General features: G+C 45.1%; 2 protein-coding genes and 1 long non-coding RNA gene across 9 annotated transcripts; 1 reads left to right on the top strand and 2 right to left on the bottom strand.

Annotated features, from left to right (window-relative positions):
* Window positions 1-228: 228 nt before the first annotated feature.
* On the bottom strand, window positions 229-5,798 carry LOC119336735 (probable serine protease EDA2). 6 transcript variants are annotated; one of them, XR_005162799.1, is made up of 15 exons: window positions 5,521-5,793; window positions 5,115-5,396; window positions 4,841-5,026; window positions 4,580-4,696; window positions 4,364-4,417; window positions 4,205-4,276; window positions 3,745-3,850; window positions 3,487-3,583; window positions 2,946-3,040; window positions 2,457-2,531; window positions 2,235-2,318; window positions 1,833-1,935; window positions 1,303-1,591; window positions 436-631; window positions 229-361 (listed from the first exon to the last, which is right to left on the bottom strand). XR_005162799.1 is itself a non-coding variant. In XM_037608821.1 (13 exons), exons 1-13 carry the CDS (start codon window positions 5,707-5,709, stop codon window positions 1,582-1,584), a joined length of 1,470 nt encoding a protein of 489 aa, XP_037464718.1. In that variant the 5' UTR covers window positions 5,710-5,793; the 3' UTR covers window positions 1,244-1,581. The 6 variants fall into 6 exon arrangements, 2 of the variants coding, with proteins under 2 accessions (XP_037464718.1, XP_037464713.1); XR_005162795.1 differs by having other exon boundaries at window positions 229-631; XR_005162800.1 differs by having other exon boundaries at window positions 229-631; window positions 1,428-1,591.
* Window positions 5,799-6,393: 595 nt separating this feature from the next.
* LOC119336723 (probable serine protease EDA2) lies at window positions 6,394-11,915 on the bottom strand. 2 transcript variants are annotated; one of them, XM_037608799.1, is made up of 14 exons: window positions 11,628-11,915; window positions 10,405-10,530; window positions 10,134-10,289; window positions 9,779-9,961; window positions 9,566-9,682; window positions 8,920-8,973; window positions 8,770-8,841; window positions 8,449-8,554; window positions 8,201-8,297; window positions 7,955-8,049; window positions 7,330-7,404; window positions 7,093-7,176; window positions 6,879-6,977; window positions 6,394-6,684 (listed from the first exon to the last, which is right to left on the bottom strand). In XM_037608799.1, exons 1-14 carry the CDS (start codon window positions 11,832-11,834, stop codon window positions 6,527-6,529), a joined length of 1,629 nt encoding a protein of 542 aa, XP_037464696.1. In that variant the 5' UTR covers window positions 11,835-11,915; the 3' UTR covers window positions 6,394-6,526. The 2 variants fall into 2 exon arrangements, with proteins under 2 accessions (XP_037464696.1, XP_037464688.1); XM_037608791.1 differs by having other exon boundaries at window positions 6,394-6,707; window positions 11,628-11,913.
* LOC119336732 lies at window positions 11,789-12,834 on the top strand. Its single transcript, XR_005162784.1, has 2 exons — window positions 11,789-11,923; window positions 12,014-12,834. It is a non-coding gene; the product is annotated as an uncharacterized LOC119336732 (long non-coding RNA).
* Window positions 12,835-21,900: the final 9,066 nt, after the last annotated feature.

Here is a 21,900-nt window from a genome sequence, read left to right as displayed (position 1 = left end):
GTTCATGTAAGCTCATGTGAGCTCGAGCTCACATACTCCATGTCTCAGTGTTTTCCTCTTTTTGTTTTTGTTTTCGAGAGGCCTATCAACCCATGAGTTTTTGGTAACTTCAGCCCATGAGCCGTATACTTGTTCACTAGCCGTTACTTGCAGTGGAGATTGCTTCAGACTGCAAAAACGCTGTTCAGGACATAAATCTCGGCAATGGAGGAATGAATGCGAGCATTGTGAAGGAGATTAGAGCGACTACTACTCAATTTCAGAGTTGTGTCTTCATCTTTAAAGGGAGAGTATCGAATCAAGAGGCCTATAGCCTTGTTAAGCTGTCTGGACCAGGGGCGCCATGACCTGAATTGTATCCCTATGAACATTACTGATCAATAAAGCGAGTGTGTTTAGACTCAAAAAAAAACTTGCAGGAGATACAGGAACTACCCAAGCGAATGCTGTTGGTGTCGTATGTCGAAGTGATCGTGGCGTATTCCTGGGAGCGTCCGCGGTAGCATTCCAAGGTGTGACAGAACCTGCTACTCTGGAGGCGTGTGCGTGGAGAGAAGCTTTAGCTCTTGCGGAGGACCTGGCCGTCTCAAAAGCACGCATTGCATCTGACTGTCCGAGAGTCATAAATGACCTAAAGAGGGAGCAGAACTTAGGCGAGTACTGCATGATCCTTAGAGAGATTGACGATAGAAAGATGAGACTACATAGTTGCGAGTTTGTCCACAAACACCGCGCAAGTAATGATGAGGCACACAGATTAGCTAGATCATCACATGTGTGGCTTATTGATCCACCGGATCACATTTGTATCCCTTTAAACATTATTGAATGAAATAAAGTGCGGTGTTCTTCTAAAAAAAAGCCGTTTATATATGAGGGCCGCTTTGGCTCAGGGAAGCATATGCTTTCGGATGAACAACAAATTCAAAATAAATAGTAAATGAAATTTAAAAATTCTGTTTTTTGTGTGTGGATGTTCATGTTAGTCTAACAAACCCGTTTGACAATTTTCATGTGAAACAGTATAGTAGTGCTTCGTCGATATATTTTTTTCTAAGTGTGACATTTGGTGTTCAAATTTTTTCTTTTCAAGCAGGTCAAAATGCTTAAGCTTTTCCACTAAATATTTGCAGTTAGCATTTGAGTGCGACAATGAACACATTTGACATTTGTGAAAAACATTTTTGACGAGCAGGAGCATATGCTCCCAAGAGCAGAATTGGATTACTAATAGCTGTTAAGAAATAGGAGTAACATGTACTAACAACAAAGTAAATAGCCTTGGTTTGAAGAACCCCCTACCTTTATTCTTAAAAGCCTCATGAACGATGTATATGATTATTTGAACTCGACAAAGTTGCCATGATGGCTCTAGTCGGCCGCAGTACAAACACAACTTTCTACCGTTTGTGATAATCCAAACAAACCTGCGCGCAATCGCATCCAGGCCGGGGACTGGCTGCTCAATCCGCATATGGTTCACTCGATCTGCAGCATAACGATGTCGCAAACTTGCAATCGGTCTTTCCTCTACATACTGCTTCCTTTACCCCTCCTAAACAGGAACGAGTCATCGTCACCTCACCACGCCCTGCACGCAGAGAGTACAAGGATCAAAGCCTGATGGCGTAAGAACTGGACTGCATCGGAAATTCAGAAATATAGCCAACCACAGGATGTGGCAGCAGAGCTGCAGTTTTGATACAGAAAGTTAACGGTGGCTGCTGCCACTTGGAAGGCGAGCGACCTCCCTCAACCATAGAGGTGTGAAGGGCAGCTCATGATCACTTCACGGTTTTACCATCGAGTGGCTAGGTGTCCCAGAACCTGACCTTGTTGGTTCATGGCATTGTGATAGCCACAGGTCGATGTGCTTGACGATCTGCTTCCTTACTGTGTTCACAGCTTCTGGGGACGTGCAGTTTGAAGAGTCACCTGACGAAGACAATGTGCAATATATCAGAACTTTCCCTGAATTTGATGATGAGTCAAAGGCTTCAGATAAGCTACTACATTGTAGGAAAAATGATAATCAATTACTCCCTCCGGTCCATATTAATTGTGGATCGGAGGGAATACTATTTTTGGTCCTCAAGAAAATGAAGGCACTACAACTAATTGTGAGAAGAGTTATGTTGTACTCCCTCTGTAAAGAAATATAAGATCGTTTAGATCACAAGAGCACTCTATATTCTTATAATAAGCTTTGCAGGAAACCAAGTTTTGCAATCCACCTTCAATCCTGAAAGGAAGCTGGGGACATCCTCTCAAATCAGTGCCATGTCCGCAGTTGCTACATTTGATTATGTATGATGGCACTGCACATGTTGTATTACCACCATTAGTACACACACCAAAGCGAGAAATCATTCCAGAGGTGTATAGTAAATGCCCTAAAGAGCAAGGCTATTGAGACATGAAATAGCCAGAATGTACTTAGAAATTTAAAGGCTCACTGTCTTCCGATGACTTCTGTTTGGAGGCATGACGCCATGGATCTTGAGAGCCATTTGTAAACACAATTTTAGAAGCTGCACATGTGTAATGCAAAATTAGGAAGAAAGCAAATTGGACCATCACCATCAATAATTTATAAATCACAAAAGTTGCAATCCATTACAGCGCTACACTCCTAGGTGCTTGGTACCACCACTTTCTCGAAAAAAGAAGTTGCAATCCATAAAATTAAAATCAGAGAAGCCATAGTATGCTCACAGTTACTTGGTAGGCGCACGAATGCAACAATTAAGATACACAAAAAGGGTCAATTGATGTAGTAATGCGGCTGTGTTACCAGCTACATGATTAAGAGCATTGCAAGGGTGCCAACTGGACTGCCGATGTCATTTTACAAGCACGTATACCTTAACTATCGCAAGTAACTTGATTTACTAAATAGGGGACATTGTAAAGTAAACATGGGGAAAATAAAGTGAAAGACGAACCGGCAATACTTGTGCCTCCATAATATAAGTTTGTCATGAACACATCAGGATAAACTCCTTCTCCATAAACATTTTTACACAGGTCCAAATTGTACCTAGAGTAACACAAAAGCAAAGCAATCATAAGAAATACTAACTAGTTTATAATATATACCTGATTTCAGAAAGATAAGCAACAGATAGTTGTAAAACATATCCAGGCTATATGCCATGCCGCATTAAGAGAGTATTAAAGAAAAACTACAGTCTGAAAAAAATATGCTGACACTACTTCAATCCCTTGTGTAGGTCTGCCTGGCTTTTCCAGAGTTTTGGGAGTTGACTTTTGGGGGGTGGGGGGCGTTTTTAAGTGAATTTTGGGGGCTAGTTTTTGGGCACTGACTTTTCGGGATCAATTAGAGATGCCCTTAGGTTAGCCTTTCTCTTTCTCAACATCTCAGCAGGAAGCAATTTTGGCTTTTGGGACCTTTTCAAAGATAATTCGGGTGGAGAATTTTCCCCTCCCTAGTACATGCTGAGATAAAAACGCATGGCACAGTACCTTGTATTGACCTGCGCAGAACGAACACTGTCATTTTTGGGTGCGACTTGAAAATAGGCAACTTCACTGCAAACTTGGAACCACCAAAGTCTAGAACCTAAAAAATAACAGAAAAGGTAAATGAACAGTAAATATTTCAGCCATGTCTGTCAGTAACAAACAAGAAATGCCATGGTGTTTCACTCGATGATCTTCAATGTCAGTACAGTTTCCAATCCACACCAAAAGAAAACAAGTAGAGCCATCATTTAAACATACTAGAATCATCGGGAGTTGTTTCCTTCAAATACTCTTGATCATAAGAAGATACTGTAGTCCCCAATTTTTTAATGAAGTAATCTTTCACAAAATGAGCATATGTTTCCTGCAAAGTCAGTACATCGAATTTTATAAATCCATGTGCATGTCCACAAAAAGTTGCTAGAATAGTGAAAATGGATCAGCAAGGAAATTAGAATAGTCACAAATTCGCTAAATGGAGAATAAGAAATAGTCACATGCCGATTACGTGTGAAATTTAAAATGTTTGAATCACCATCACCCAGATGAGAGTTCATCAGCTTTAATAGTCGCCATGTGCCTCCCACTGGTCAGTGGCTCTTAGACAGTATCTACTCTCATTTCTAGAAAGCTTTTCACGAAGCCTAAGAAACCAAGCAAACCAGAGGTGCTCATGTATGATTAATTGATTACAAAACGAAGATATTTAGTTACTCACCACCAAACTTTCCCCCTTTTTCTTCGCATTTGCTAGAGGAGAGCACAAGGCATCAGGATTCCCATACTGGAACTGCAAAATATCATAGGTTCCCAGTAAACCCAAAAAAAATGGTGGCATTGCGATAGTAGAGCAGCACTACAAATTGACTGTTCATACTGTTGTGGCTGCTGCATCTGCCAGTAGAAAGAGGAAGTCGCCGTCATTTTTCAACTGCATGTACAGGAAACAAATCGGCAGCTGAGGTGAAGATCATGAAGTTACTGAATACTAGTTGATTTGGCCACATGAAATTTGCAGTCAGCTGTCATGTTCCAAAGTAAAACTGCACCTACTAAATCACACTGACAATACCACAAGGTGACAAGGGATTACCGAATCTGCTCCGAACAAGGCCTTCACCGAGTGGCTATCTGACCGAAGTTGTTCGTCGACAAGTCTAGTTATTTCCTGAAGGGCGGCTTTGCACTGAGGGCCAGCCGACTCTCCGACCTGCGTAAAGGCGACCGGGCAGAAACTTGAATTGAGCCCAATATAGATTATAGAACAGTCAGCAATACACTACTACAGCAGCAGGGGTTTAATCGAATCCATCCCACAGAATCATGACGTGTCTCCATGGCAGGGTGTGCAAACCTGCTTGTCGAAATCAGTGAAGTTGTACACAGCAAGAACCACCCCGGAGCTGGCGAGGCTTCCGCATGTCAGGTGAGGGAACTTGAGCCTGAACCATGCGCTGAGAGCCCCGGAGTAGGAGACCCCGAAGACGAACCACGGATTGTCGAACCCCGCGCTCCGGTTGTACTGAGAATTCAGTTTTTCCTACGAATCCCAGAGAAAAACAAGATGCTGTTCAGAAGAGAGAATGCGTATTCTGTAACTCTGTCAGCGCGTGCGTGACCTGGCCGACCTGGTAATACTGGCGGAAGACGGCGAGGTCGAAGAGCGCCTGCTTGGACGAGAGGAACCTGAGGTTGTCGGTGGTGAGGCTGTCGAACGGGGAGCTCTTGCCGTAGTACCGGTGCTCCGGCGTCACCACCGCCGCGCCGAACTTCTTGGCGATGACGGCCAGGTAGTCGTTGGGGAGGCCGTCGCAGGAGGACTCGCCGCAGATGCGCAGGAACACCGGGCCGTTAGGGTCGTCGTGGTAGTCCAGGAACTCGAAGTAGCGCTGCTTGAATTGGCGGTGGTCCTGAGGGCAAGATCGTACGTGGCGCTCATGGATCACACTCGCACGGACGGAATTCTTAGGCAGATGCGCGTAGGGAGCTATTTACGTGTCGCGCATAATTCCAGGGGTGTAAGAGAGAACTTACGGTGGGGGAGAAGTGGTCGAGGCGCTGGCTCATCCAGCGCTCCTCCCGCGTCAGGTATCTGCTCGGGGCGGCCGAGAGCTCGTCGCCGGCGGTCGTCGGGCGGTGGTTGAACCCGAGCGGCTCGGCGCTGCGCAGGAGCAGGAGGAAGGAGGCGCCGAGGAGGGAGGCGAACCCAGCGCGGGACACCATTTTTTCCGGCTGCTAGACTCTCCTTCCCTTCCTCTGTCGAGTGTTTGTTTTGGAGCGCAGCCGCGCCGGTAGCCGATTGACTAGTCTCAGTGGCACGCACAAATCCGAAGCAAAAAACAAGAAGCAGCTAAAGCATTTAAATTTAAATGCTTTTCTATTGTCCATTAAACGTGGAGGCTGGGGCGTCGCTTTTTTTGCCCGATGCGACGTGAACTAGAGGCTATCGCCGTCCATACAGAGATAATTTTTCCAATCTATCACCTCGGTCCCGACTTATGGATAGTAGTTCAATATGAACTGGGAGTACATATGTTTTTTAAAATATCGCAGCCGGTGCACCGTGCACGGGAAGAATGCCAAGTTGTTTATCAGTTAGTACTAGTGAGAAAGCAATCGCGAGACATGCCCCGAGTACCGATCGCCAACCTTTTTGGATGATTCAACTTGTTGCAAAGCGCGCCATGCTCTGGCGACTGGCATGGGCATGCCTATGGAGGTGTGCCCGCCATCTGAAAAAGAAGAAAAAAAAGGGAGGTGTGCCCAAGCTCCTTTTTTTTTTTTTTTTTGCGGGCGTGTGCCCAAGCTCCTTTGGAGGCGAAGAGGAACGATGCACTGGTATGCACTCGTACCAGCCTACCAGGTGCTCTCATGGTCGTATATTCTCAGAAGGTGCTTCCGTAGTCATATACGTATTCAGGTATTTTCAGACTCTCAGCGGCATCCAGCAAGTTTAGTGGCCAATTCGGTTACATGTAGCACATATCATCATATTCGCTGCACGTATAACATCCCTGACCATATAAGGTACACAGGTATCTCATATTTGTACCCCCCCCCAGTAGTAAGATTTCATGGCCGCCAATCGCCTAGTTGTTTCGTCTGCCTGTATTATTCGTGTTTCATGTAAATAACAGCAATATCGTGCGTGTTCGCCTGCACAGGTGATCAGTAGGTAGCTATGCTCCATCTGCTCCCCTGCTTCGTCACCGTGTCGTGTCCTGAAACGTGAGGACAGACCAATGATGCCGCAGACAAAAGAAACTGAATGCCAACTGAATTGCAGGTGTGCAAAAGCACGGGGTGAACATGTAGACACGTTAGCTAACAATGCTAAATTGTTCAAAAGAATCGGTCCAATGATATTATTGCTGTACAGCCCAAATTCTGACCTTGGTCTTGGCATTCTGACAACCACAGGTCGATGTGATCCACGATCTGCTTCCTTACCTTGTTCACTGCTTCTGGAGATGAGCATTTGGATGAATCACCTGGCGAACAAAAAATGCAGACAGCTCACACTTGTCTTCAGTTGCAAACAAAAAGAACCTACATAGCTGATGTAATTCAGTTGCAAATAAAAAAATGTTGAAAGATTGGATCTACCTCCAATATTTGAGGGTGCTTGAGGGCATCCGGAGATATCAGTGCAATGCCCACAGTTGCTGCACTCAATTAAGTATGATGGCACTGCAGATATTGAAAAACTTCTATAATAAGCATGCTAATGTCATTAACAAAAATCTCTTCAACCTTGTTCATAGTGAAAGTATAGTTTGTGCTCTTAAAAGTTAAAACGATGGAAACGTTCACAAAATGGTACGAAGTACTACAGATCCTTACGTTCTTCCGATGATTTCTGCTTAGAAGCATGGCGCCATGGGTCTTGAGAGCCATTTGCAAAAACAATTTTAGAACCTACAGGGAGGCAACATATATATTAGGAAATACAGGGATGTCTGACTAGCAGTATAATGTTTAACTCTACCAGTGAAATCTTTACTTCAAATTTGAAGTAATTAGCCCAAATCACTACGCATAATTGGATATCCACAATATACATTCATACACCATGCTATTGCTATCACATATAAAGCTTCCAATGGCAGCAAAAAAAGGGCTGTTAGCACTGCAGATACGAGGCCGCTGAACTTTTTTGTATTCTATTTACCTATGTTAACTGATCCTTACCTGTATTCTATTTACCTATGTTAACTGATCCTTACCTGACATACTTACCTGCATAGCCCATCTTAAGCACACCGGACAATAGGATTTTGTTAATGATGGTGCATTGATGGTGAAAACAAAAAAGGTAGCAGCAAATTTGTAATGTGTATTCACCAAGATTCAAGGTAAAGGGAAGCAAAATGGCAGAGGCATATTTCACAGTTAAATAGAGAGATAGAAAGAAAGTTAAAATCGTAACAGGCAGCAGGACTGAAGCTAAATTACTCAAAGGGCCCACCTGCAATTCTTGTGCCTCCGTAGTATAAGTTTGTCATGGACACATCAGGATAAACTCCTTCCCCAAAAACATTTTTGCACAAGTCTAAATGATACCTACGAACAAAAGAATCACAAGGACACACAAGTGAATCCAGAGTCTAGAAATGTATGTAATCACATTACAGAAAAAGAGAAGGTCATGGAAGGCAAATGAAATGGTGCTTGGTAAGAAACATGAAATGTAAGGAAAGGTATATTTAGTAACCTTGTATCAATCTTTGCAGAACGGACGCTATCATTTTTTGGCGCCACTTGGAAATATGCAACCTCACTGCAAACTTGATACCACCACAATCGATATGCTACATAAAATCAAATTTCAACAGTTAAATGCATGGTCAGTTATATAATATCTGGACAGTATTAACACTGTCTAATATATATGCACAACATCCATTAAGAGCTGTCCAAGAATGATATCTCATAATACTGAATGTCAGAGTAAGGATTTACAAGATTCAGCAGGGGTTGTGTTCTTCAAATAGTTCTGATCATATGATGCAACTGATGCCCTAAATGTCCCAACATAATAGTCGTTCACGTAACGAGCAAATGCTTCCTGCACGGAAGAAAGTGTTAGCAAATACCAGATTTGCTGGAAAGTTATGGTAGCACGAGTTAAATAAGAGTCAAGATCTACAGTGAAGTATTCATGTTATGCGCTTTTGGAAAAATAAAGATCTTGGCCAATTGGTCCCTATATTCTTGATAGCAGTTATCCGCAGGGTATATTCCTCAATTACTAACAGGAATATGCACGACCATGCAACTTACCACCAAATCCGTACCATTCTTCTTTGCTTCAACTAGTGGGGAGCACAAAACATCAGGGTTGCCATATTGGAACTGCAAATGGTATAGGTTTTCAACACAACAATCATTTCTGATAGACAATACAGTTGCAAAAATCGGCATTAAGCATACCGCAATAGCTGCAGCGTCTGCTAGTAGGTAAAGGAAGTCACCATCATTTTCTAACTGCAAGTGTCCAAACAAATTGATGGATAAGTATAGAATCGTACATACGCTACTAGGTAATGTCATGAAATTTCATGCCATCCAAAAGGAAACGCTATAGAACCTGTCAGCAACCATTGGTAGCGCACAAATAGTTTAAACTATTATGTTTACAAGCTCCATAGACATGACAATTCAATTCAGAATTTTGTTCAAAGAAAATATAGCAGAAATATGAGTAGCAATAGGACAGATAGGTCAAGAGATATAAAAAAACAGTCAAAGGCTTGCATGCTCAATAAGAGTCCTACAAAATGTTTACTGGATTGGTAATACTTGTAACACCTTTGTGGAAAAGACCAGACTCTACTAGATTATGACATTATCACCAAAGAAGTTGCATAGTAAGGGAAACATTAATGATTTTCATAGAATCATGATTGTTAGAACCATTGTCAAATTTTGTCCTTTCAAGTTTTTGCATAACAAAACAATGGCAAAGGCCACCTGGTGACGGCAAACTCCTAAATGAGCTGAAAACTTTGTATATCACATGGGATTGATAAGTTGTCAAAGAAAAGTAAATACACTTCATGTCGCACAAAAGGACTACCATTTTTGCTCCAAACAGTTCTTTAACCGAGTTGTGGCCAGACTGAAGTTGTCCATCAACAAGTCTTGTTACTTCTTGAAGTGCTTCTTTGCATTCTGGACCAGCTGACTCCCCAATCTCCAGAGGCATAAATTATACAGAAATGTAAAACTTCAGGTACAGGCCAAAGTGCCGTAACTTTAATAACATAACAGGATCTGTGCCAGAACCAACCTGTTTGTCGAAGTCAGTAAAGTTGTAAACAGCAAGAACAACCCCTGAACTTGCAAGACTTCCACATGTTAAGTGAGGAAATTTCAATCTGAACCAAGCACTGAGAGCTCCAGAGTACGACCCTCCAAACACAAACCAAGAATTGTCTGCTCCTGAGCGATTATACTTGGCATTTAATGTTTCCTTCAAATGACAGAAAGAATAACTCAGTTACGAAAAACACTTGTTTGGACATTGGCGATGCAAACTATTACAAGGAATAGAAACATGTGTATACCATGGGGCGCTACATCAATATATAGTACATGCACAGGTGTTGTATAAGGACGCCAAAACAAATATAGCAAATTCACACCTGATAATACTGGCGGAAAACAGCCAAATCAGATAAAGCCTGCTTTGATGACAAGAACCTTAGATTTTCTGTCGTCAAATCCTCAAAAGGGGAACTCTTCCCATAGTATCGATGCTCGGGAGAAACCAAAGCAGCGCCAAACTTCTTGGCCATCACCTACATACACAATCCAACCCACAAGTATGTTATCGATAACAGATGGAGTTACTGCATGAAGTGTGAACAGTACAAATCATGCCTAGAGCATGCGGCAATGCATTAATAAACTCACAGCTAAGTAGTTGTTAGAAATCCCACTGCATGAAGCTTCTCCACATATATTTAAGAAGACCGGCCCATTTGGAGCTCGGTGGTAATCGAGAAATTCGTAGTACCGCTGCTTGAATTGCCGATGATCCTGCACAGTAATAAAGATAAATTTTGGGGCTAGTCCACACAAAAAACTAAAACTGAACTATCCTATAGCTGGCCAAACAGGCCGGACCAAACAGGTCAGCCCGCGAGCACGCCGGCACGGCCCGCCATGGGCCAGGCACGGCACGGGCTAAACGGGCACGCGGCACGCCTTGGGCCGTGCCTGGGCCTGAAGCCTGGGCACGCGGGCCGGCACGGCACGCCCGTTTAATTTTTTTACATAATTTTCAGAATTTTTTTACATATGTATACCTAAAATATAGCCCAATAGGCCTAAAACCAGCCCAACAGGCTGAAAATGTGCAGCCCAGTGTGCTAAACGGGCCATCGGGCTGGCCCGTTTACTAATCATGTCGTGCCTGGGCCAAGGAGCAGCGCCCGTGGGCTGGGCCGGCACGGCCCAGCTATTAAAACGTGCCATGGCGGGCTGTGCCGGGCCAGGCACGATTAGCACAGGCCATGCCGTGCCGTGCCGGGCCGGCCTGTTTGGCCAGGTCTGAACAATCCCCACCATGCAAGATAGTATTTGGGACTACATGACTCAGATGTGAAACAGGGAATTATACATAACCATGTGCTTTGTTCTACAGGAATTCATGTATCACTGAAGCCGCTGTTGACTGTGTAGTGAGCCCACGGGATCACAAATTTCACATAGATCTGAATCGACAGAAAAAACCAAACGATCCACCTGGTTTACAGGGGCGACATTGGCAAGGAAACACGAGGCATCTGGCATCAACACCGATTTTTTGTTATTATTCGATGCATTTTGAGACATTCATTGCTCATTACTCTGGTTCATGGTCGCATAACTGATGCGAGCCTTCAATCAAAAGTAAACGGCGTTACCAATAATGGACGTGGCTCGCGCAGAATCCATACAAAAATCTAGCGTTTTTTCGGCATTATATCGACCGCACAAATTTATCTAGTTCTTCTAGTGTCCACAGTCGACTCTCGGATGATAGGTTCCACAGAAATCCACCCAAACAGATAAAAGGGCACATGGCTGAAGACTAATCCCCACAGCGCGGGGCAACTCGTTGAAGGAACAGAGAAGTGAAGATGGTACTTAACGGTGGGGGAGAAGTGGTCGAGGGTTTGGCTCATCCAGTGCTCCTCCTGCGTCAGGAACCTGCCTGGGGCGGAGCCCAGGAGACCGGCCTCCGGAGGCGGCCGCCAGAGGCTGACAGCCCCGGCGCCGCGCGCGAGAAGTAGGGGTAGCAGCAGGAGTGGAACGACGGCGAGGCGGGAGGTGGCGGCGGCGGTAGTTCCGGCTCCCATCGCCGGCTAGCTGAAGCAGAGCGCGTGTGGAACTGGATGCAGGCGAGGCAAATCTGGCACCTGAGTCTTCTCGATTCTTAGTAGCAGCTGTACGTTTTCGTTTTCCTTTTATAAAGACGGACGTGAGTAACAATTCATTTATTGATCAACAATGTTTTAAGGAATATATCTTAAACCAGGGATTGCAGGAGCCAGAGATGACGATCTACTGCAAGATTAAGGGCCTGTTCGGATGCACTCCGCTCCGCAACTCTGCTCCCCGAGCGGGCGGAGCGGCGCCGAACGAATCAACTCTGTGGAGCGGCCAGAGTGAAGCGGAGCTGCCTGTAGTGTATTTTTTCGGAGTTGACAAATCGAGGCTCCGCGCGCTCCTGATCCCGCAGGACCTCACCTGCTTGCCCCGACTCCCCTTTGCAGGGAACTCTAGCCGTCGTCCTCCCGCCGCCGCTGCACACAGGGCTGATCGAATCCCGTGCGATGCATGGACGCATCCCTCTGCCACTTGTCCGTCGTTGCCAAACCTGCTCGCAGCTCCACGTCAATGGCGATAGCTGACAGGCTCCTCGCACCGACGCATCCCGCCGCCACTGCACCGCCGTCATCACCGATGCATCGACGCCTCCCGCTGCACGTGCCTCCGAGGCTTCTCCTCCCGCCGCTACTGCACCAACGGGCTCCTTCATTCCTCAGTGAAACCACCGCCCTCAGCTGCTTTTTCTAGTCAGGTTCCTCCCAGGAATGTATGCATAATTCAGTTGAGGAGTGGAGTTCACAACCGAACGTATTCCCAGATTCTGAAACGTGCTAATAGAGTTGGGAGTTGAGAAGTGAGGAGCAGAGTTTAGAATCTGGAGGAGTGGAGAGTTGCCGAACAGGCTCTAAGTGTGCATCTAGCGAGACTATGCGCCTCAATTTTTATTTTTACTTTTTGTGGGGGCTATGTGCCTCAGTATTCGAGGCTCTTTCTTCAAACACGAAAGAGCAAGACCGAAACTTCAAAGACATGATCTGAATTTCTCATATAATATGGCCATGGCTCCCTCCATTGCCTTTCTTGTTGTTTGCAATGATTTTTTGCAGTCCCAAGTGACAACAACTCGTGTTTGCATCAAATCACTCGCAAGGGCTAAAGCTTTCTTACACGCCAACGCCTCGAGAGTTGTCGGATCAGTCACACCTTCAAAAACTCTGGCGAAGGCCCCCAAGTATGAACCTCCGTTGTTCCTACATACCACACCGATCATACCCAACGGGCGGCTGTCTGCGCCATGGTGGTTTGGAGCTGATCTCCTGAATGTATCAGTCAACAAAACCATGAGTATTGGGGGGCTTAGGAATTCTTGTTTATGAATCGTCTTTCGCCGTGCATGCCAAATAGCCCATAGTGTGACCACAAACGAGCAATTTTTTTAAGGGTCCACAAATGAGCAAATGGCTAACGTGTAATGGTTGCTCGGCGCAACCGCAAAATTTGGCCCAAAGTAAACGGTTAGGCCCAGTTAGGGTTTTTATAATTAAAAAATGCCATCAACAAAAAAAACATAATTTATCAAGCCCAAAAAATTGTTAGTTCAAAAAACAAGAAAAAAAATGGGGAAAACATATAAATAGTGAGTTTACCATGATCATGATTTCATATGCATGAATAAGAAAACACATAGAAATTGCCATGCACAATGAAAAATATGTACATATGTAATATATATATAATTGACATGTTGCATACAAATAAGAATTTGCCGTGGTATGAAAATAACATTTTCCATGATATATACAATAAATTTTTCATGGTAAAAATACAAAAAAAAACATACACGTGCTTAAAAACTGACATTATATTTACAAGAGAAAACATGCAGAATTAAAATTCTGACATGGTCCATAGCAACTTTGATAGAGAATGTACTATAGATCATGGAAACTTAGCAAAAAAATTAGTATATGTAGGACTTTTTGTTATATCAAATATGGTAAATTGTTGGAAATTTTGTAATCATGAAATGCCAACTTGTTGGAAAAAGATTAACTTATCACATGGCAAATTTTAAAAAATATGTATAGAGGAAGGAAAATTTGCATATTGATTTTTTAAAAAGATGTAGAGGAATTTGCCATGGTACACTAGAAAAACATACAAAATAAAATGTATTTTTAGTTGTTGTGACATCAAAATTTAAGTTGGCATGACAACAAGTTTTTAGTTTTCGATGATAATGATGCAAAAAAATGAGATGTTATACAAACAAAGAAAATTACCATGATGGAAATAATAAATATGACATAACATTAAAAATAAAATTGACATGCTCTCAACAAGAAATTGGCTATGTTCTATATTTTCTTTATTACAAATAAAAATTGCAGATGGAAAATTGCCAACTTCAGAATGACAAAACTGCCATAATGTAGCATGCAAATGTTTCAAAAATTTGCATGCATTATTTGAAAAAACCCTATGTTTTCCATGTGCCCCTTATATCATTTGATTGAAATCCCACTCAAGGGCAGAAACTATACCTGGAGCAATATGCAAGATGCACCTCTTTTCGAGAGAAATCACTGGTGCTTCACTTTTGAAAGTTGGACCTTGTCTATCCCAACGTCTTAGCACTCCCCTTGGCCAGAACCACTTATGACCATGTACCTATTGTCATCAAGATTGGTACTGATATTCCCACATCCAAGATTTTCATATTTGAAAACTACTGGTGAAAGTGCATTTGGCACTTAAACTATATTTTGGTGTGATGACAATGTGGTTAGTGGAACTAATGTTGGTTGCTAAAAGTTTATCTCAGGATATTGGTTCCAAGTGATTCTTGATGGAGGTGTGCGACCCCCCCCCCCAATTCAAAAAGGTCAAAGGCGTGGTCGATCGATGATTCGAAGGTTTTAGTTTTGGTTCGTTTCGAGTCATAGGAAAGACCGCACTATTAAGAGGGGTCGGTGTGGATATGTGTTGTGTGGGAATGCCATTGTCAAAACATAAACACCAGCCTACCCATTCCTACCACTTAAATCCATAGCGTGTGTGATTGTGGTACTCAGAAAGCTAGCAACAGAAAGTTTCTAGGTACCCCATGCGAACGGGGTCTTCTGACCCCCGTGCGCACGGGGTACTGCGTAACTCTCTGGGTACCCCGTGCGCACGGGGTCTTTTGACCTCCGTGCGCACGGGGTACTTCGTAACTCTTTGGGTACCCCGTGCGCACGTGGGCTTTTGACCTCCGTGCGCACGGGGTACTACATAACTCTCTGAGTACCCCCGTGCGCATGGGGTCTTTTGACCCCCGCGCGCACAGGATGGTGTGAAACTCTCTGAGTAGCCCGTACGCACGGGTGAAAGGATCGATATAGTTTACTAGAGGGGGGTGAATAGGCAACGAACAATTTTTAACTTTTATTTACCAAATTAAACTTTGCATCAAAGTAGGTTGTCTAGATATGCAACTAGGTGAGCAACCTATATGACGCAGCAACAACAACAAGTACACAAGCAAGCAAGGGATACAACACAAATAAGCTTGCACAAGTAAAGGCACGAGATAACCAAGCGTGGAGCCGGTGAAGACGAGGATGTGTTACCAAAGTTCCTTCCTTTTAAAGGGAAGTATGTCTCCGTTAGAGCGGTATGGAGGCACAATGCTCCCCAAGAAGCCACTAGGGCCACCGTATTCTCCTCACGCCCTCACACAATGCGAGATGTCGTGATTCCACTATGGGTGCCCTTGAAGGCGGCAACCGGACCTTTACAAACAAGGTTGAGGCTCTCTCCACAACTTAATTGGAGGCTCCCAATGAAACCCTGGAGCTTCACCACAATGGAATGTGGCTCCGAAGTGACATATTCCGTCTAGGGTGCCCAAGCACCCAAGAGTAACAAAATCCACACAAGAAAGTATGGGGGAATCAAATATCCTTTGGTGGAAGTGTAGATCTAGGCCTCCTCCTTCAATCACTAGCAAATCAACGAGTTTGAGTGGCCAGGGAGAGAGATCGGGCAAGAGAGCTTTAATGGCAGTTATGGAGGAGAGAGAGAGAGGTAAGAGGTAGGTGGGAGGTAGGAGAAGCACCTCCTTAAATAGCCCCCCCCCCCCCAAGATCCAAACGTTATGTGTAGAAAAGCATGGGACCAGTACTTCCGCACTAGACACCGGTACAACCGGTGAATGCGAGGAACCCCTCCTAGGGCACCAGGGCGATACGTCCCGTGGCGCACCCGGTAGTACTGGTTTATCGGAATAAACCAGAACTAGCGCTCCACTACCGCTCAACTACCGCATACATCCAGAAGGTTTACACCTCAGGCCGGTAGTTGGAGCGGTAGTAGGGCTGGAGCTACCGCTGGGCTAGCAGTTCCTGGGTGATGGAGTCCGAGGCGGTACAACCGCCGTGGACACCGGTAGTACCGGTTTATCAAGACAAACCGGAACTTCCGTTGCACCACCGGTCTACCACTGTACCCAGTACAGAAGGGAATCACCCCTGAGCGGTACTTGGACCGGTGGTCAGACCGGAACTACCGCCCAGCGGTACAACCGCTCGATGGAGCGGTTCTACCACCATGGGCAGGACTGCACATGCCAGAGGGCAGTGGGGAACCTCTCTCTCTCCTCAAAACGGAAGGTATATGGTGGGTGCAGAGAATGTGTACGTGAAGTGATTCACCCAATACCTTCCGACGAGGATTCCCTCTTAAAAGTATGGATATCCTACGACCAAAGGAATAAAAACGTCGGAAACTCTGTCTTCGATCTTTTCTGCATAGAGGGAAGACCTAACCGTCTTGCGCCACACCATGTGAACCTGAGAAAACTATGGCACACGATTAGTCCACGTGTGTTGTCATCATCACCAAAATCCTAAGGCAAAGGATGCCCTTACAATGTCCCCCTTTTTGGTGGATGATGACAACCACACGATTAGTCCGGGAGTTTTAAAAATAAAGGAGGGGCTCCCCCTGAGTGTGAGCACTATTTAGAGTTTGCTTTTGGAATGCAAAGTGCGCACACTAGGGAATGCTCCCCCTGGATTTTATAGACCAACCGGAGAGCGCAAAACAATCGAAATAGACTTAAAGCAGTAGAGAAAACATATAGTAACCATCATAAAATAAACTCTACTAAACGAAGAGTGTATAAATAAACTCTACTGAACGAAGAGTGCATAAATAAACCGAACGACACATGTCTTACACCATGCACGAGAACACAACATAGAATAAGTCCATAGAGTACTAGAAAGAGCAAGCAAATAAACTAGGAAGACCAACTGCAAATAACCACCCATGCAACTCCCGTGACCTAATGGCTCTCTCCCCCTTTGGCATCGAGACACCAAAAAGGAAAAGAGCGAAGATAGCGCCCCGGGGCTCAGTAGACCTCCTGGCCAGTAGCCACAGAGCTGTCTGATGCATCATCATCAATATCATCGTCAGGATCCTGAGCCTCCTCAGACTCCTCAGACCTCGTAGTAGCTGCCTCAGGAACACGGACAGAGGAAGAAGAAGGTGCTTCATCAGACCACTAACAGTTCTCCAAGCACCAAGTATCCTCAGGAGTGATGGTCTTCTCGGAGCCACTCTTCACATCTGGCACATTGAGGTGCCTCGTCAACTGAATCTTCCTGCGACGCGCCAACTTCTCAGCAACGTGGGCCTTGTAGAGCTTCTTCTGGATATGGGTCTACAAGCATAAGGTCTTCTTGATCTTGGAAGTCAGCTTCTCAACCCAGGTGGGCTGGACCCCAGGCTCCAACTCAAAATCCTCGTCATCCGAGGTAGCATACACATCCTCCTGATTGCCCGTAGAAAAATGGGGAGTCTTATGCTTCTTCTTCCTTAGCTCCTTGACCTCATGCTCTGTGAAGTTGGCAGGAGTGGTGAGAGGCTCTCCTAGCCTACAGACTGCCCAAACGGTGCTAAAAACTGCATCACAAAAGGAGCATATATTGGTACCTTGCGGTACAACACCATATTGTACATCTCCTCCCATAGCCACTTGGAGACATCAAACGTGGCACCGGATCCCCTCTTGGTCTTCATGTGGCCACAAGCAAATCCACCAGATAACCATAGATATCATCTTGATTTCCAACCTTGGGAAGTAGCACACAACATAACACACGATGCATAATGTCAGAGACCGACAAAAGATCATTGGACTTGCCCACAATACCATGTCCAGGGATGTATAGAGGGGCAAGCTTTATCTTGTCCATGGGGTGAGCACGGTCGTGAGGATGGATGCCACCTTGACCCTCAATCCCGGTATCCTCATAACCAAGAGCATTGCAGAAAGCGCTCCATGGGACATGAAAGAACTCATCACGGCACATGAAAGAGAGATGGCATTCCGCACCAGAGCCAAAGTGGACTGTAGCATAGAACTGATGGACGAGCTGCACATCAAAATCACGGTTCATGGTCATGAGCTTGATCAAGTCAAACTCTTCACAGATCTCCAAAGCTTCTCCAAAGTAATCAAGGTTGTTCTTCCAATGGTCGATGTCAATGGACCACATCCGGGTGAACTTGTTCTTGTGATGCTCAAAAACTTCTGACACAATCCGCAACTGAAACTCATTCCGGAACTGCGGGTTGTTCCAACGAGGATCCGGTGCAATAGAGTAGGGATTCTGGAAACGAAACCTTTGCCAGTCCGGCATCTTCCACTTGAGCATAGGCACTGCAACACGTTGCTTAGCAGCAACAGACTTCTCCCGACGAGTGGTCTTGGTAGGAATCACCACTTCATGGTCATCCTCATTGTCACCCAAAGGTTTCCCCCTACGAGCCCTCTTCTTAGTATTTTGAGGCTTTCGACCAGTACGAGAGCTAGAGCCACCTGCACACACACACAGAAAGCACACAGAAACCCCAACAAAGATGAGAGGAATGTACACAAGATCAGAAGAATATGTCACATGTAAGTCAGTAGAAGAGAAACAATGCATACAGGTTCAGAGAAACCGGTTGTTCCGGTTGTTCAACCGGTAGAACCGCTCGAGCGGTAGTACCGCTCGCAAGGAGCGATAGTACCGCTGAGAGTGGATCTGCCGCGTGGAAGAACGGGAACCGCCTTAATCTCGAATCTAGATACAATATTGCTACAGTTACTTACGCACAAGGAACAGAGGGAGGCTATATAGATCTTTCCCACTAAACATTTAGCCAAAAATGGGGGGAAACAAGCAATGCCCTAGATAGTGGATTCAAAAGGGGAACCCGAGGAACGAGAAGAAGCAGGGCATTACCGGTCTCCATGGGAGAAGATCGAAGACGAGGCGACCTTCACAGAGCGAATCCAATGAAGGGCCGACCAATCCGGAGGGCCGGAGGGCGCTCCGGGGCGAGGGATGACGCAACCGGCGGCTAGGGATAAGAGAAGGGACGAACACGAAGGGGAAAAGAAAAACCCCTTCAGCTCGCGCCCCTTATATCAGCTCCAGATGCCAGCCGGTAGTACCACTGCTAGGAGCGGTAGTACCAGTCTTGTAACTAGCCAGTGTTTGAGAACGGTACTTCCGCTCCAGAGGGAGCGGTAGTACCGCTTCCGAAGACCGGTAGTACCGGCCAGAGGTACTGGTACAGGCAGGGGCAGTAGAACCGCCTGTGCAAGACCTGAAGTACCGCTGGGACTACACAACAACATAGTGGAAGAGCAGTAGAACCAGGCTTCCCACCGGTTGTACCACCAAGTTGCAACATCCCCAAGCATAAAAGGATACCAACTTGTGTACATTTGGAAAAGTTGGCTTGGGAGAAGAAGGATTGGGATAGAAACAAGTCACTGTAATATGATGAATAAGACTCTCAAGAGTGCAAGATGCAACCAAGAAAAGCCACTCTTTAGAGAATTCAAACATCTAGGCAAAAAGGAAACATCCAACAAGGAAAAACACTTAAGCACAAGTGCGGTGGCTGAAGCCACCTATGTTTGAGTTAAGAGGGTATGGCATCGCGAAGAATTATCCTTGGGCCCATGACCACAACTCGTCTTTGAAGCACAAGAACCATCAAAAATGGCGAATGTGAAACACTCAATCAATTTATGCATAATGGGGGAGGGAGAGTTCATTGAGAGAACAACACTCCCCCTATGTCCATGCCTACACCTAAATGAGAAAACATGAAGAGTGTGGTGGGGTGTGCAAGGGTTCAAGTCAGATTGCTCGAATCAATGATATTTAGCTCATGCCTTAACTCGCGAAATCTTGCTTCATCCAAGGGCTTCGTGAAGATATCTGCAAGGTTATCATGAGTGTTGACATATTTTAGCTCGATCTCCCCTTGCCTAATATGATCCCGGATGAAGTGATACCGAATCTCAATATGCTTCGTCTTGAAGTGTTGCACCGGGTTGAGAGAAATCTCGATGGCACTTTCATTGTCACACCAAAGAGGCACTTTGTCACAAATGACAGTAATCCTTTAAAGTTTGCCTCATCCATAAGAGTTGTGCACAACAACTATCGGCCGCCACATACTCCACTTCGGTGGATGAGAGAGACACACAACTTTGCTTCTTGGAAGACCAACTCGCCAAAGAGCAACCAAGAAATTGGCACCCTCCGGAAGTGGACTTCCTATCCACTTTGTCTCCCGCCCAATCGGAATCCGAATATCCTTCAAGCTTGAAGTTTGATCCTCTTGGGTACCATAAGCCAAAGTTTGGGGAATGATCCAAATATCAGAAGATTCGCTTGACCGCCACAAAGTGGCTTTCCTTTGGTGCGGCTTGAAATCATGCACAAATTCCCACACTCAACATGATATCCGGTCTAGATGCACAAAGGTAAAGCAAGGAGCCAATCATGGGGCGATATACCTTTTGATCCACCGCTTTACCATTGGGATCAATGTCAAGTTGGCACTTGGTGGGCATTGGAGTGGAAGCCGGCTTGACATCACTTAGCTTGAATCTTTTTAGCATGTCTTGAGTGTATTTGGCTTGGTTGATGAAGGTACCTTCTCTTCTTTGCTTGATATCAAAACCAAGGAAGAACTTCAACTCGCCCATCAAAGACATCTTGAACTTAGAGGTCATGAGAGCGGCAAATTCCTCATTGAAAGCTTTGTTAGGGGAACCAAAGATAATATCATCAACATATAGTTGGCACACAAACAACTCCCCTTTGACCTTCTTAGTAAAAAGAGTGGGATCGATTTGCCCAACTTCAAATCCACGATCTTGCAACAACTCGGTAAGGTGGTCATACCATGCACGTGGGGCTTGCTTAAGACCACAGAGTGCCTTATCGAGTTGATACACATGATCGGGGAAGTAGGGATCCTCGAACCCGGGGGGTTGCTTGACATAAACCAACTCATTAATAGGACCATTAAGAAAAGCACTCTTCACATCCATTTGTTGCAACTTAAAGTTGTGATGGGAAGCATAAGCAATCAACAAACGAATGGATTCAAGGCGAGCAACGGGAGCAAAGGTTTCACCGTAGTCGATACCCTCAACTTGGGAGTAGCCTTGTGCTACCAATCTTGCCTTGTTGCGAACGATGGTCCCATGAGCATCTTGCTTGTTCTTGAATATCCACTTGGTTCCGATGACATGGTGGTTCCCCGATGGCCTTGGCACCAATCTCCACACCTTGTTGTACTCGAAGTTGTTGAGTTCTTCATGCATGGCATTGAGCCAATCCGGATCTTCGAGCGCCTCATAGACCTTTTGGGGTTCAACACAAGAGATAAACGCGTGATGTTCACAATAGTTTGCTAATTGTGTATGAGTGCTTACCCCCTTTCTTAGGCTTCCAACCACATTCTCCATGAGATGACCTTTGGTGGTGAGCTTGGAAGCAATCTTCGTGGCACAACACTCTAATTCCTCCTTGGATGTGGAAGGAGGAGGGGTAACATGATCATCTTGAGCGCCGTCTTGAGCTTGTTCAAGATCTTGAGCTTGCTCTTGATCTTGAACTTGATCGAAGGGGAGAACTTGACCTTGGGAATCATTTGGTGGTTCACCACCATCTTGAGGTTGATCTTGCCGTTGATCTTGTTCATGAGGTTGTGTCGGGGGTTGGGTGCGAAATATGCCAAAGGATG

Source organism: Triticum dicoccoides, chromosome 1B (genome assembly GCF_002162155.2).
Source record: "Triticum dicoccoides isolate Atlit2015 ecotype Zavitan chromosome 1B, WEW_v2.0, whole genome shotgun sequence".
Classification (NCBI taxonomy): domain Eukaryota; kingdom Viridiplantae; phylum Streptophyta; class Magnoliopsida; order Poales; family Poaceae; genus Triticum; species Triticum dicoccoides.
This window is presented reverse-complemented; position numbering and strand designations above follow the sequence as displayed.

Bases quoted from the DNA above. Each gene is read 5' to 3' on its own strand.
- LOC119336723 (XM_037608799.1), bottom strand. From the start codon at position 11,834: ATGGGAGCCGGAACTACCGCCGCCGCCACCTCCCGCCTCGCCGTCGTT. The intron at 10,531-11,627 runs GTTAAGTACCAT...ATTACTGTGCAG, and splicing joins TCGACCACTTCTCCCCCACC to GATCATCGGCAATTCAAGCA. The intron at 8,050-8,200 runs GTTACTAAATAT...TTTTGTTCGTAG, and splicing joins TCTGCAAAGATTGATACAAG to GTATCATTTAGACTTGTGCA.
- LOC119336735 (XM_037608816.1), bottom strand. From the start codon at position 5,709: ATGGTGTCCCGCGCTGGGTTCGCCTCCCTCCTCGGCGCCTCCTTCCTC. The intron at 3,851-4,204 runs GTGAGTAACTAA...CTGACTTTGCAG, and splicing joins AAAAGGGGGAAAGTTTGGTG to GAAACATATGCTCATTTTGT. The intron at 2,319-2,456 runs GTGAGCCTTTAA...CAACATGTGCAG, and splicing joins ACAGAAGTCATCGGAAGACA to TGCCATCATACATAATCAAA.